The 14887-nt window shown below is 44.2% G+C and overlaps 3 protein-coding genes across 3 annotated transcripts; 2 read left to right on the top strand and 1 right to left on the bottom strand.

Moving 5' to 3' along the window:
• The first annotated feature begins 1487 nt into the window (after positions 1 to 1487).
• Positions 1488 to 6968, top strand: LOC120684806 (plant UBX domain-containing protein 8-like). The gene is made up of 10 exons (XM_039966681.1): positions 1488 to 1704; positions 3063 to 3124; positions 3230 to 3758; positions 3936 to 4036; positions 4127 to 4343; positions 4430 to 4618; positions 4696 to 4860; positions 5290 to 5433; positions 5564 to 5620; positions 6560 to 6968. Exons 1-10 carry the CDS (start codon positions 1621 to 1623, stop codon positions 6671 to 6673), a joined length of 1662 nt encoding a protein of 553 aa, XP_039822615.1. The 5' UTR covers positions 1488 to 1620; the 3' UTR covers positions 6674 to 6968.
• A 511-nt stretch (positions 6969 to 7479) lies between these two features.
• Positions 7480 to 8357, bottom strand: LOC120696131 (anther-specific protein MZm3-3-like). Its single transcript, XM_039979273.1, has 2 exons — positions 7961 to 8357; positions 7480 to 7743 (listed from the first exon to the last, which is right to left on the bottom strand). The coding sequence occupies exons 1-2, from the start codon at positions 8271 to 8273 to the stop codon at positions 7739 to 7741; spliced, it is 318 nt and encodes a 105-aa protein (XP_039835207.1). The 5' UTR covers positions 8274 to 8357; the 3' UTR covers positions 7480 to 7738.
• A 919-nt stretch (positions 8358 to 9276) lies between these two features.
• On the top strand, positions 9277 to 12911 carry LOC120684799 (E3 ubiquitin-protein ligase BIG BROTHER-like). Its single transcript, XM_039966672.1, has 7 exons — positions 9277 to 9693; positions 10232 to 10399; positions 10515 to 10579; positions 10686 to 10730; positions 11968 to 12092; positions 12209 to 12317; positions 12499 to 12911. The coding sequence occupies exons 2-7, from the start codon at positions 10252 to 10254 to the stop codon at positions 12532 to 12534; spliced, it is 528 nt and encodes a 175-aa protein (XP_039822606.1). The 5' UTR covers positions 9277 to 9693; positions 10232 to 10251; the 3' UTR covers positions 12535 to 12911.
• The last annotated feature ends 1976 nt before the right edge of the window (positions 12912 to 14887 follow it).

The following is a 14887-nucleotide window of genomic DNA, read 5'->3' as shown; positions in this document are numbered from 1 at the left end:
GCAATTCCAAGATGGAAGAGGTAGGTGGGACAAAGGTTCGCTGGTAGAGAGCATTTTTCGACAGCTTTTTAAAGTCCTCTTGTGTTCTTCGGATTATCAGCTTTTCAAGTAAGATAGGTTGCATAGTTCCTCAAAAAAAAAAAAAGCAAGATAGGTTGCATAAGCAAAGATAAAAAGAGGATGCGATATAACTGCTGGGCCAACCGAATCTTAGGTCAATTTGTACCAGTGTTATAACAAAAAAGAATATTTTCTCGGGCATAAAAAAGATCACCCTTTTCTCTCGAAAATGAGAATGCACATGTTTCATATGTCAAAGTAGATCCTTGTAACCATGACCCGTGAAAGAAGAAAAGAAAAAAAAGGCAAGAAATAAGCAAGCTTGAATAAAAGGTAATATGAGGATATGCACAGTAAAATAACATGCTGGCATCGCGAATTGGCTTGTAATCCAATGGTAATAACATGCTGGCATCGCGAATTGGCTTGTAATCCAATGGTAGGACGGTCCAGTGGGACGCTACCCACCAGGGTTCAAATTCTGGTGCTCGCACCTTTTCCTGGGATTTTCCTAGTATTTACCGGTGTTACACGTTAAGTGGTAAGCGACGTTCCCGTCGACGACGAGACGCCAGTGGTGACTTCGGGAATCTTCAGATCTGCCGGTGCTCAGTCTTTCGGAGGTGCTCATAGGGGTAGAGTTTGCGTACGTGTATTCATAGGGTGTGAGTGTGCGTGCGTGTTGTGGGCGTCTTCGTTGTACTGTGTGATTCTCAAAAAAAAACATGCTGGCATCATTCAAGCAATAAAATCCATCTAATAACACAATTTGTACGAGATAAGTGAGGCAATGAGATAGAGCGAGTTTGCGAGAGGAGCCTCTTATTTGGATATGTTGGCAGTCCAATCTATCTTCTAAGTTCAATCTTTTATTTCTGTCAAACTATTGTAAACGAAGTATACCTCTCCATCTGAATATCAACATATCTTTGCACATTTGCATCGTGAGAATATGATAAATGCATTTTAACACGGTTTTCTAAGGATATCTTCTTATAAAATAGGCTGAAAAATTGGTTTGCATTAAATAAGTTCAAAAGCATATCATTTTATAGCAGCAAGGAAATCGAGGAGGAGGGATTGAAGCAAACAATAATGATTCATCGAATAACCGTTTATTTCCATTCAATATTTATTGTGCTTTATAAAAAATATATATAGCTGACAAAGAAAGGAGAGACATATGTCCCATTTCTTTCAAATAATAGTGTTTTACATAGGCGATGTTGGGTTCGAACCCTATTTCTTACAAATAATAGTGTTTTACGTAAGCGATGTTGGGTTCGAATTCGGACCGACCGAAAACTTGACCACACCCTCTACCAACCGAGCAAGCGTTTCAAAACAATTTTCACATTGGTTTGTTGAGCAGGTGCTCCAAACTGGTGATATGAACTGTTTGCATCTGAGAGTACCTTTTGGGGTGGTTTTTCGGAGACTTTCGCAAACAAGTCATCGCTCGCAGCCTCTCTTCAGTTTGTTGCCGGCTCTCTCTCCCTTTACCCTCTCTCTCCTCTCTCTCTCTCTCTCGGCGCCGCGTCGCCTCCGGACCCTCTCGCCATGGCGAGGCCGCCGCAGGAGGCGATCGACACCTTCGTCAGCATCACGGGGGCGGACGATGCCCTGGCCGTCCGCAAGCTCGAGGTACCGCCCGCAGCCCCCTTCCGTTTCCCCTTCCCGCTGTTGAATTCAGGCTCCGGAATCTCGCGGAATCGGCTAGGCTCGTGGCGGATTTGGTCGCGCCGGGGCGGGCGTTAGGGTTTGGTGTTGAATTGTGTCGTCGGGTGGGTGGGGGACGGGGTTGGGGTTTGGGCCTGCTGCGATGCGATGTCGTGGGGACGAGTTGCGCCCGATTTGCGTTGCGGGCTTATTAACACGCTTGGCTTTTTGAATCGTGGAGTCGCTAGCCATTGCTGGAATTATTTGGCAGTTATGGAATGGAATCACGCTGCCTAATCTCGTGGCTTTTCTTGCCCCTTGCTATTTTTGCTCTTTACAAGTCATCAAAGTTACTTTTTCCAGAAAAAAGACAAACAAAAGTTCAATTTCTGCCTCTACTCGAGAAAAATGGGCCTAGTTTAGTCACTGGGCATTCAGTTTGGTTAACATCATTTGCGAGATCTGGTCAATTTGTTGTTCCTGTTTGGAATGATATACTTGGCTCATTCTGGCTTGCATCATCTCCAAATATTTCCCGTGCTTGTTAAGTATGAGCGTTCATAGTTTATGATTTCAGTAATCCTGTTGAGTGTTTAGTACACTTGTAATGAAATCATACTATCATCTGATGTGCTCGATCCAATCTCAAGTTGGAACTCACATAACAGTTTTACTACCATGTTATTCTTATGGTTTTCTTTCTTAGAAGTCTAGGTAGCTCTTATCTTATAGGTATCACCTATAAAGTGTTAGTTAAACTATGACACAATTTTGCCTCGCTTAAGTAAAAAGGTGTCCAAATTGGTCACAAGCCATCCAGTTTGATTACCATTGTTTGCATGATCTGGTTCCGTTTGCTGTTCCTGTTTGAAATCATTTACCCGGCTCATTCTGGCTTTGCAGGATCTGCAGAAATATCTTGTGCTTGCTTACATATGAGTGTTTGTAGTTACATTTCCAATAAACCTGTTGAGTGTTGACTGCACATTTTGTATTCATACTATCATCCAATGTGTTTCATCCGGCTGTAAGATGGAATATACATAACAGTTTAGCACCTTATTATTCCTACCTTTTCTTTTCAGAAGTCTAGCCAATGCCTATCTTATAGATATTGCATCCAAATTGGTACTTAAACAACACTATTATTTGCCTCTGTTGTCTAAGATGGAATATACATAACAGTTTAGCACCTTATTATTCCTACATTTTTTTTCATAAGTCTAGCCAACGCTTATCTTATATATATTGCATCCGAATTGGTACTTAAACAACACTATTATTTGCCTCTGTTGTCATTTACCTATCATCTAGTCCGAGGTTAACTGACTAATGTAACCCAGGAACATGGTGGTGACCTCAATCGGGCCATCAATTCTCATTTCAATGAAGGAGACAGCACACTGTAAGTGGTTCATTGGTTCATTTTCCCACCATGCTCGCTTTGGATGTCAGAGTTCACTCTTGCTTGTCATGCTGTAGAGATTAATAATATGTTTGTGCTTTACAGGAATGCAATCAATCAAAACACTGTAATTGCTAGTCGTGATGATATGGATGTGGATGGACCACTTGATAATACATTCCAAAGATCTTTGTTCCCGGAGAATTTCCGTGATCCTTTTGCACTGATGGATCCAAATTTTCAGCAACAATTTTTCGACAGAATCGGTGCCACTGATAGTGTCAGTCTTGGGCCACTGGTTTCACACCCTAGAGAGGTGAGAGAGATTCCTATTGAAGTTAAGGAGGGTGATCCTCAAACAGGTCCATCTGGTCAGGCCCCTGTTATTGAGGATGTTACTGGAAATGAGTCTTCACATGGCCCTGAAGTTCATGGAACTATCATAATTGATGATGAGGATGACATGTTGCCATCGGCACCATCTGCTCCGCATGCTAATATTCCTAGCAACACATCTTCTGTGCCAACTGCTCCTCCATTGGTTCATGTTAATGATTATGATGATGACATAGAAGAGGAAATGATTAGGGCAGCAATTGAAGCTTCAAAGAAGGATGCTGAAGGACTGGCAAATGTAAGTTGGTTGTGTGTGTGCACGTGGCTGTGTGTGTTCATATGTTTTCTCCAACATGAAAGTGTGCGCGCGTGCACGCTCTTGTATGTGTATGCGCGCACTCGTGCTTATATTTTGTCTCCAACATGCTTTTGTGAATCTTGCTTTATGACATCATTAGTTTGCAACAATTGTCAGATAGTAGAGCAAGGAGGAGATCAACATCCAGAGAGCGTGAACTTGGGAGAGCATTCTTCTGATGAAGCAGACATGAGAACTGCAGATGGAACAGTTGAAAGGTGAATATTAACTTTTACTATCTAGCTCTTTACTCAGCTACCTTACTACAGCATCATTTGATTCCTTATACGTGCCATTTCCTTTTGGAGGCAAGGACTAGCTTCAGGAAAGGCTGGAACATCTAGGCAACCCATAGATGAAGAGAGCTTGCAAGAGGATACTGAAGATGTAGAAGAACAACCGTTGGTCAGACGTCGCTCTAGGCGTGTCCCTTCTGAAAGCACTGAGTTAGCACCAATGGTGCAACCAGGTCCTAGCCCTGTACTTAACAATAGCCAGTCTAATGGAGATGATTTCCCATCTGAGGTATTATAATGTGTGATCCCAGTCTGAACTATGTTTGACATTAGATAGCATCTGTTTCATTTCTGACATCTTTATTTTCATAAAAGTGGGGTGGCATTTCTTCTGAGGAACATGATGAAGCTGTTATGCTTGAGGCTGCAATGTTTGGTGGAGTTCCTGAAAGACCAACATATCCTTTCTCCATGCCTTCTCACAGAAGCTCAACTTATTATCCCCCACTGGCGCACTCTCCATCACCAGCATTAACCGAACAACGGTTATTACGAGAGCAGCAGGTGTGAGGTCTATGATTTATCCATTTATTGGTAATTTCCATTATATTTGTTGAGGGCTACTAAATTTTGATTTTCAGGATGATGAATACCTTGCATCTCTACAAGCTGACCAAGAAAAGGAATTAAAGGCCTTACAGGAGGCCGAGCTCCGCCGCTTAGAAGAAACGGCTGCGAGAGAAGCTGCTCTTGAGAAACAGAAGCAGCAGGAGGAGGAAAGGCGTAAAAAGCAAATTGAGGAAGAGGTATCTTTCTGTCACATGTAATCTGTAAGTTGAAGTTATCTTTGATATTTGAATGCTAGATAACTACAAAATCAGTTCATCAGTGTGATCAACTTAGTGCTCTTGTTATCTTCTGTTTCGATATTGGTTTAGGTTTAGCTGGTGAGGTACACTACACTCATTAGATTAATATCCTGTGTTTAGTCAATATTGTAAGCAATTTCCTTCAAAAAAAATTATTGTAAGCAATGTAAGACTATAGATGTGCCTTCCAGGAGATGGAATACAAGTTGGCATCAGTGTCTTCTCTACGGAAGACTTTATGACAACTAGCCACTTCACTTCACCAGTTTCCCCTAGGCTTACTTGATCTGTATTTTCATTCTTTATCCTATCTGTTTTTCTTAGCTGGATATTTGATTCACTGCACCTCATGTTTTATGAAAGTAGGAGCTAGAATCCAATCTCGCATCCAAGCAAGCATCATTACCATCAGAACCACCTCCGGACATAGAAGGTGCTGTGACAGTTGTAGTTCGCATGCCTGACGGTAGTCGACAGGGGCGTCGCTTTCTCAAAACTGATAAGCTTCAGGTAAATAATTTTGTGCTGCCTGAATCCAGAACAAAAACATTAATTCAACTTGTTTGGTCTTGTTTTTCTTTCTTTTTTTTATAGCGAGCAATTAATACTTGTTTCTTGGCTTGCTGTGGTTTGCTTGCAGTTTCTATTTGATTTCTTGGACATCGGGAGGACTTGCAAGCCAGGGACCTACAGATTGGTAATCCTCTACCATTATTTTGATAAAATTTTGTATGTATATTGAAAAAAAGTGTTCCAGATTCCTGCTTTCACGAGCTAAGGGTTACTTTCATGATTAGTCAGGACACTCCGACTTTTGAGCAATTTCTCATGCAGGCTTCTGTAGCATTAAACATAAGGCTATAGATTAAATCACATGGATTAAGGGGAAAGATTAGCTGTGCCAACTGAGTGTTTGATGACCCTGCTCATGCAGTTCTCCTTTGTTGTTCGAGAAAAAAGTGCTTGATGGCCCTGTATTTTTCACCCTGTAATTTTTATGCTTCTGACTCTGAGGTGGTTTGAGTTAGCACCAACACATTCACCATTTTTTCCACCGTGGAACATGTTAAACACTAGCCACACAAGGCAACACCAGATAGTGTTAATGCTATCCGGGCATCTTTGAACTTCTAGGAGGGAGGGGGATAGCATTTTTTGCCATGCTGCAGTACAGGACATAGCCTCTGCGGCACTTAATCCAGGTTTATTTAATTTGTATATGTCTAGCTCTAGCTGCTGTCTAACCTTCTTAACAAAATGTTAAAAGTAGCTAGCCTGATGCCCTCATCCCGTATCATTGCAACTGAATGGACTTAGAAAAATAATAATATAGTATAGAGTGGCAAGTTAGTGGGCTATGCCAGGGGCACATATCGAAAATCATTTCCAGTTTTTGCAAAAAGCTTCCCTGTCTGGATATATTTTGAAATCGTAGTTTTCCTGGTGGTATTCAATCGTATATATATTTGGCTGGCTAGTGGCATTTCCTTTCCTTTACTTGTTTTTCTGTAAATCATCTATGGTCATGTGAAAATAGCTGAGTGATTGGTAACCAGCTAGTTTTTTATATGGCGCATTTTCATTCTTGTGGCTAAATTCGCCCGATCCTACATTTTCACCATTCCTTATCATGCAGGTCAGGACATACCCGAGGCGCACCTTTACAACCAGCGAGGGTGATGTATCATTCAGTGATCTTGGCCTCACAAGCAAGCAAGAAGCCCTGTTTCTAGAACAGATCACAGAATAGTGCCTGTGTCTTAGGCATTGTTAGAGAGAGATGCTATCAGGAATTGGAGGTTTTACATTTCTATACTTGCGCCTTGTATCTGTAAAGATTCAGTCCGTCAAATGGTTCGGTTGAAGAAAGGTTAAAAATTCTTTTGTGGCGACACTTTTATTATGTTATATGTGCCTGCTAAAGTGCTAAGAAAAGGTTCATGCCAGAGTAAACCGTGGAGGGCATGGGGCCAGGATATGTATACAGTGTGAAACCTTGTACCGATGCATTATCATTCATTTCAAAGAGTACCCCTCTGCGCAAATTGGTTTTGTATGCTGCTGGTTTCTATCTAGTGTGGCGTCGAGCCTTGTACGATTAATTCTTGGCCGTGTTTGGATGGGGGCGAAAAGATTTTCGCAACTTTGACCATTAATTAGAGGTATTAAATGAAATCTAAATACAAAAGCACCTTCACAACTATAGTTACTGTAGCTTATGGGGTCTTTGACCGCGTGATTGGAGGATGACTAGAGACTAGAGTATGGGTACTGTAGTATTACTGTATCTAATTATGGATTAATTAGACTCATTAGATTCAGCTCGCAAAGTTGCACCTATCTGTGAAATTTTTTTGCAAATAGACTTTATTTAATATTCTTTGTATGCAAGATTTTTTTTCACCCCTAACCAAACGCTGCCAAGTTGTGGTTTTGGGTAGCCTCTGCTTTGCAGACTGCAGAGCCTGCCGGTGCCAAATGCGAACGTTCGCATGGAATGACGTGTGTGTGGCGCGCGCTCACGGAACACGCACGTCCGCAGAGATGCACAAGAGATGTAGGAACTGCTGCCAGCGTTTTCTCAACATTCATTCACTGAGACCAGCGGACAGGACTAGCTGAACTGCTGATGAAGCTATCAAACCTTAATAAAAAAAAGGGAGGGAAAGGGAGGGAAAAAGGAAAACGCCCGATAGCAGCAGCTAGGTCTAGATTCTGGATGACCATCCATCAGAGACGATCTTCCATCTTTTTATTCTTCTTCTTGGCTTGTTGCTCTTGCACCTTCACCTCGCCAACGGCGCGCTACTGGTCATCACTCTGCATCCACGGAGGGGGGAAAAGAAGAAGAAGAATGACCAATCGTCAGCACACGAAAAAATGTAGAACACGCTCAACCCGATGATCGATCCCGATGCATGCACCTCAAGCTACCTACCGACCGCGTGCAAGTAAAAAAACGAAGAGAGAGAGAGAGAGAGAGAGAGAGAGAGAGAGAGAGAGAGAGAGAGAGAGAGAGAGAGAGAGGAGGTCTTACGGCAGGTGACTCGCGGGAGGCCGCACTTGGCCGGCAGGCTGTTGATGATGGCGAACGTCCCGCAGGCGCAGTCCCTGGACACGGCCCCCAGCGCGGAGCAGCACTCCGGCCCCGGCGCGGGCGGCGCCTGACCCGGCGGCGGCGGCACGCTGTAGTGCGCGCAGGGGGCCAGCCCGCTCAGCTGCCCCGCGCACGTCGCCTCCTGCGCGTCGGCGCCGCCGCCCACCAGCACCAGGACCAGGACCAGGACCAGCAGCAGCGACAGCGCCGCGAGCGGCTTCAGCTCGGCGGCCGTCGTCGTCGTCGTCGCCATTCCACAAGCAGCTACGTACTCGCTAGCCGGGCCGGGAGGAAAGGACTGGACTGGCTTGTGTTAATGGCGCCGGTGTGTGTGTGTGTGCGTGCTCATAATTATAGGCGGGCGCGGGGCGCTCTCGGTGGTTCCGCCGCGCGGCGGCGGGCGGCGTCGGCGAGCCTCGCGTTGCTCACCCACCTCTACGTGCGCGGCCACGGCGGGCCGGCGGCCGGGCGGGCACGCATGGCAAGCGCGTGAGCCACCGAACGGACGCGTACGCGCGCTCGCTCGTCGTCGCGGGCGCGGTTGGGCCGGCGTTAGCTAGACCGGAAACCGGGCCGTGACGGCGAGGAGTTGGGCCGTTCGTACGCAGGAGAAAGGAATTAAATCCGGGCTGTTCAAGCATAGAGGCCCACTTGCTTGACAAGGCATCATCGTGCACGCTACTGCACATTAGGCCCATGTTTCGTCACGATCTTTCATGACCCAACCCACCTCTAATCTTTACGGGAAAAAGAAATAAATGAACAAGTAAAAATTATGAGAGCTCTGTCATTATCATGGGCATGCGATACTTCTCCCGTCGATGATTCCGAGCGGTTGAATGTGAATCGCGTTCTGCAACTTTTTACCCCGAACTTATTCCCCGCCGCTGTCAAGTGTCATCCGCCATCGCAAGTTACGGTCGTTTTTGGACCTATCCCAACGCCACCAAATAACCTATCCTTTTCTTAAAAAAAAAATGAGCACAGCCCCTCTCGCAACAGCGGCAGCGTCGCGACAGAGGAGCCATCAAAAGGGTGTTCTTGTGCCACCGTCTGGCTACAGAATCTCGTGCGATCCATCGCCTGGAAGCTACTGCTCTGGAGGGACCTCTTGGTTCGGCTCTGCTCCTGAGTTGTGAGCCACTCTCTCTATGCGACGCCGACCTGCCACCGGCTTCGGTGGCCTTAAACAATTCACTCTGATCGCCACTTGTAACCGTGTTTGTGTGTAAACCTAGCTGCCTAAGCACATTGTTAAACAAAACGCTGCTAGGCCACGCGACGTGTTCATCTCATGGACAGCTAACAATCCCCTGTCACGGCGTCCTCGGATAACCCTCTGGGTTTGTAAAATGGAGTTCGGTCATCGAAAATTGAATGAAAAATGCAGTTGTTGCAGGCTTGCAGCCAGGAACAAGGACACAGACGAGGGAGAAAATAATGCAAAAGGAAACAAAAAGACGAGCTCTGAGTAAGTGGTCTACATCACATTGACTTGTGAGCAACCAGGGCTCGCGTCGTCGGTTGCATAATAAAGCTTCTGGAGGAGTAGTACTAGTTGTTTGTACCACACAGTTTGCCAGAGATAGCGAGGGAGAGGAGGGGAGGGAGGAGGCGGCGGCGCGCCATCACTCTGCCTGCCCTGCCCTGCTGATCCGGAGGACGAAAGCGAGGTACGCACGGCTATCTCCTTCCGTTTCTTTCGAGAAGACGCCGGTCGCTGGACGATTCGGCGCTCTTGATCTCGAGTCAAATTCTGTTTGCTCCTTTTCTTTTTGTCTCTTGCGTGATTGGTTTCTTGGTCCGAGAGAGAAAGGATTCCCCCCAATTTCTCTCTTTTTGTTTGGTCCTGTGGCAATTGGACGGCAGAACCTCCACGCGAGCTTGCAATTCGGCATTGATTTCGATCAATCAGAGCTGTAATTTTTGTATTTGAATTCTGATTGTTGATGCTAAGAGTAAAATTCAGTAGCACCGACACCGATCGATGAATTTTCTTCTGTGTGGAAAATTGCTCTTCTTGCGATGCGAAAATAAACGTTAGACATTTGCGGCCATCAAACTTCCACTCTGCAATCATGAGCACAACAGTACAAATGCTAATTCGGCTCAGAGTTCAGAGACAAGTGCTCAGTTCAAACATGTTTAATTCTGCTACGGCGTTTCATCTGCTTGATTCAAATCCCCGCCTTCGCCGCTAAATTCTTGCAGGAAAGTCGCAAACTTCATCAATGGCGACTCCCACCACCTACTCGGTCCGCGTCTCCTCGGAGACCCATAAGGTCGAGGAATGGCTGACGTCTGACGAAGCTCTGGCCTGGCAGCTGCAGGAGGAGGAGAACACGCGCAACGCCGCTGCCGACACCAGAGAATCCGCCGGTACTGCTCCACTCCCAGGCTCTTTCGCTTCGTTTGAGGTGATACCGTTAGCTACTTAGCTGTAGTCAACTAACACAGTCACTGACCACATGCTCATCGTTCATTTCACGTTCAGGTAACGTGTCCTTGGAGGCATCGTCACCGGCTGTTGAGTACAGGCCTGCGCAGAATGCAGCTCAGGTTTGTTGCTTTGGCACTCTTCTGTTTGAACTTTTTTGGTTCATCGGGATCGGTGCCTGTCTTACGTATTGAAAGGAAATAAGGAGAGACTTGTTTGTGCATCCAGGTGGCACGGGAAGACAATGTTGACCCTGATAATATGTCTTACGAGGTATGTCAGTCATTCTTTCATGCGCTGGAAGAGATGATGTGAACTTCACATTTCACGTGGATACAGTAGCACAGCAATTGCCTAAAATGGATATAGTAGCAGCAAAATCTACTTGTGGGGTTGAGGTAGAACAAATAGGTTTCTGAAGACCTACTGGAGATTTGATGCATTTGTTTCTTAACAACAAATAAAGTGAAGTTCCTGAATGTTTCTCTTAAGAAGTTTGTCAGCGCTCTATATTTTTTAAGCACTCTGTGTCATGAATAGAATACTTAGGGTGGACATCATGTTTTATTTACTGAGTTTCCTGATGTACGGAGCTCCCAAGCACTGTTGATAGTGTCCAGCATAAATGTAGAGTGAATATCCATCATAACAAATCCAACAGTTTAACTTCAGTGTTGACTTTAGGTTCACAAGTTTTCAAACCAAGAGACTAGAGAGTACTACTTCCATTCCATGCTTTGGGAGTTTTTAGGCGTGCTGGTGTGTAACGTCTGGTTACTCTCTTCTTCCCTGGGCGTCTAGTTGGGTTGCGCTTTCCTTTTTCAGGTGTAGTCCTTCAGCTTTCAGTTTCTTTTTCTGATTGTTCCCTGTTCCTGTATTTGTTGGGCTTCATCCCTGGCTGTGATGATCTGTATGGTTGTCAGTTGTTTTGGACTCCTTTTTCCCTTTATGAAAAGCATGCAATGCCCGTTCTCGATTTTTTTTCTTTATCTCTCCAAAAATCTCTCCTTTTTGCAAGCCTTTTCTTTTTTGAAGTAATTGCAAGCCTTTTCTAGCTACTTAGTGTTCAATTGTTCAGAGTGCAGGCTGAAAAGCTGTTTCATGATATATCTTGTCCTATGTCCATGACTCCCTGTGCTGTTACAATCAGGCTAGCGAATCCAACATTCCAACTTCAGTAGAATGACGTGCTAACATTCAAATTATAGAACTTCCATGCTTCTGTAGAATGTTAAAAACCCCAACGGTCCATATTGTTTCGAATTACATAAGGGACCATGACGTGCTAACATTCAAATTATAGAACAAGAATTAGAACTTACACAAACCAGAGTCAGCTGGGCGCCTGGGCAGCAGCAGCTGCATCTTTCAGGTTCAGAGTTGGCCATTATATCCTTGTTTCATAAAAAAAAAAGACAACACTTTAGCTGAAATCTATTACTTATGGTGAATCTCATGATAACCTCATCACTATGGGACTCTCATTGTAATTAATTTGTAAATGTTCTAGCAACTACAAGCATTAGGGGAAGCAGTAGGAACTCAGTCCAGAGGGTTATCTGATGACCTGATAGCTTACTTGGAGCCATTTAGGCACAAGTGCACCTTTTTCTCGAGGAAGAAGAACAATGAAGAGTACGTAGCTGCATCTTCTACTTCGCCAGATTTGTCATCCTTTTGAATGTAGAAGTAGCAGTTTGATTCGATTAAGTTGCTGACAGATACATAACTGCATTGTACCTTCCCAACAGATGTGTGATCTGCAAAACGACCTATAAAAGCCGACAGAAGATGATAAGACTACCCTGCAGCCATTGTTATCATGCAAACTGCATAACTCGGTGGCTTAAGATCAACAAGGTATAGTTCAGTTCTGTTTTTGAAATATTAGCCTCTGAAAGCTGATGTCTTCTGTATATGCTAATGTATATATATGCTTCAAATATTTGAATTTTTTTTTTCTGCTGTACCTGAATCTCTCATATGAAAGCAGCTCCCAGAATAGGCGAATCACCTGATCCCTATCTTTTTGTTGATTCAGGCATGCCCAGTCTGCAACGAGGAAGTATTTGGATGAACTAAGAGGCTCCCGGCAAATACTGCAGCTTCATCGTTGGCAGTTGGCCCCTATGGCCCATGCTATGTGATTATGTGAGATGAGACTAGTAGGGATCCTTTGCTTATGAAAACTGTTTGTTGGTTAGCACGTGCTGCTAACTGTACCTGTTTTTTTTTTTTTTTGAGGGAGTACCTGGTCTTGTTTGGAAGACGCGTCTATGAATCTTAAATGTGTGGGTACAGTACCTCGGTTGCCAGTTTTCTGTCTATGCAACCAAGGAGGATTCCTTTTCTTTTGAGAAAGTAAAGCAGGAGTAGTTCAATATTATGATATGTACTGTATGTCTCTGTATTTTCCCCATTTCTACATGATTTGATTCTGGGAAGAAAAAAAAAGACTCTGTTCTATGAGTTGTTGCAGGGGCAAACGCAGGGATGCAAACACAACAAAATATCTTGGATCTTGGATTAGTATTCTCAGTGTGATTGGTTGTTCAAACAAATAGCACTGATTGCCAGCAAAACTAATTATCTAATTGGTGCCTGATCCAATGCTGACTCAGATCCACACCATTAGGCCTAGATTCTTGTGCTGGCACATTCTTGGCAGCATCTCTTTTCTGTTGTTATATTGCTCTTTCTTCCACTTTTATTATTCTCTCGCTAGTTATCCAGTGTTGTAAAGTGTGGATGTAGACATGCAACAAACCGAACAGATGAACATTCTGTTGGTGTAGCTGATTTATGTGCAGGCAAGGGACCTTACTATGCCTAGCCTTTACTTCGGAACCAGAAATGAGTATGGATGAAAATGGCCTTTTCGGTATCGGTATTTACATTTTTTTTGTAGTAATTGATGATGATTTGATCCGATTGGCTGGTCTATTTTTGGCACTGCGATGTTTTTCGAAGCCACTCATTTATCTTTTCTTTTCTTTGATAAACACATTTTTACACGTTTGAACTTGGCAGTTAATATAAAAAAAACCTTTGTGGAAAAAAATATTTTTAAAAACTTACCTTAAAAGCTTTCCGGAAAGAGTTTCATGTTTCCTGGTAGGGACTGGAACCCTTCAGTTACCCCTCATTATTCTTCTAAATTTCTACAACTTTTTACACTGATTTCAGAGCCACTCATTTATAATTACTCCTTTTTTTGGCAATGGATACTTTCTCTTCGTTGTTCAAATTTCTAGAATTTTCACCTGTCAACAACATGTAAGACTTGGCTTTACCGACGCTCAACTAAAGTTCGGTTTTTTGCGTTTCAAAAAAAAAAAGTTCGGTTTTTCGCAACCTCTGCCTGGAACTACCCTTTTATTCTTTGCACTGGATGCCCTGAGCTGTTTAATCCACCGAAAGAAGAGAAAGACGACAACACATGCCATGTCCAATCTGAAGCTAAACATGATTACATTACATGAACACCTTTTTCGTCCATTTGCATACAACTGGACTGGACGCATAAACCACCAAATATCTGTTGATGACTCAATCAGTTGCCATTGCCCTCCAGCATGAAGGAACAGATTACTTTCACTACTGGTGCAGCCAAGTTCGTTCAGATCAGGAAATGCCAGTACTACAAAGTAGCAGGAGCAGCAAGCCAGCAACTATTGGTACTGTATGTCGAGTATATAATGTTTTGCTTCGGTGACGGTCTGTCCGGCAAAGATGGACTGATGGAGCAAGCTGAGGCAGACGGTTCAGGAACAAAGAAAAAAAAACATCGGTTTTTGGGATGAATAATTTCTCAATCATGCAGGTCGCCACTCAAAAAAAAAATCATCTGATGGCTGATGCAGGCTTCAAGCATAGTCAATGGTAGGCTTGGTGGCGGTTGTTAGGAGCAGGTCCTGTGGTATCCATGGCATGGCACTACTAGATCTTATCCACTGTCAGGAATCTATGCCAAACCTTAAGCTTGCATTGTTTGCAAGCTACTCACCGTCATCCACTTGGATTCGTGCATGGTTAGGTTTACACATTACCCAGGATCAAACCAGTCAACAACACTAGCTAAGGGCAGATCAATGTGAGACTGCAGTTGGCACCATAGACGGGCAGCCATTTGCGCTGTTGCTACCCAATGCTCATGTACAGGATAACAGGAACTGAAAGTCAGGAACGTTGCTTTCCTTTCACGGGACCAGTCCCCTACTCCCCTTGCCCCTGCAGAGCTGAAACCACGATGGCGAAGTCCTTTTGGTTCCGCGCCCTGGTTTCTTTTCTTCGAATTCATCAGTGGACGTCGCTAATCGATCTGATCCGGGAGCAAGATCGCCATCCAATGCACGCGCCATGAAAGCAGGCGAACACAAACACCGTGCCTCGTGACTTCAGTCGGAAAGCGATGTGTTTTTGCTGCCCAT

Source organism: Panicum virgatum, chromosome 2K, assembly GCF_016808335.1.
Source record: "Panicum virgatum strain AP13 chromosome 2K, P.virgatum_v5, whole genome shotgun sequence".
Classification (NCBI taxonomy): domain Eukaryota; kingdom Viridiplantae; phylum Streptophyta; class Magnoliopsida; order Poales; family Poaceae; genus Panicum; species Panicum virgatum.
This window is presented reverse-complemented; position numbering and strand designations above follow the sequence as displayed.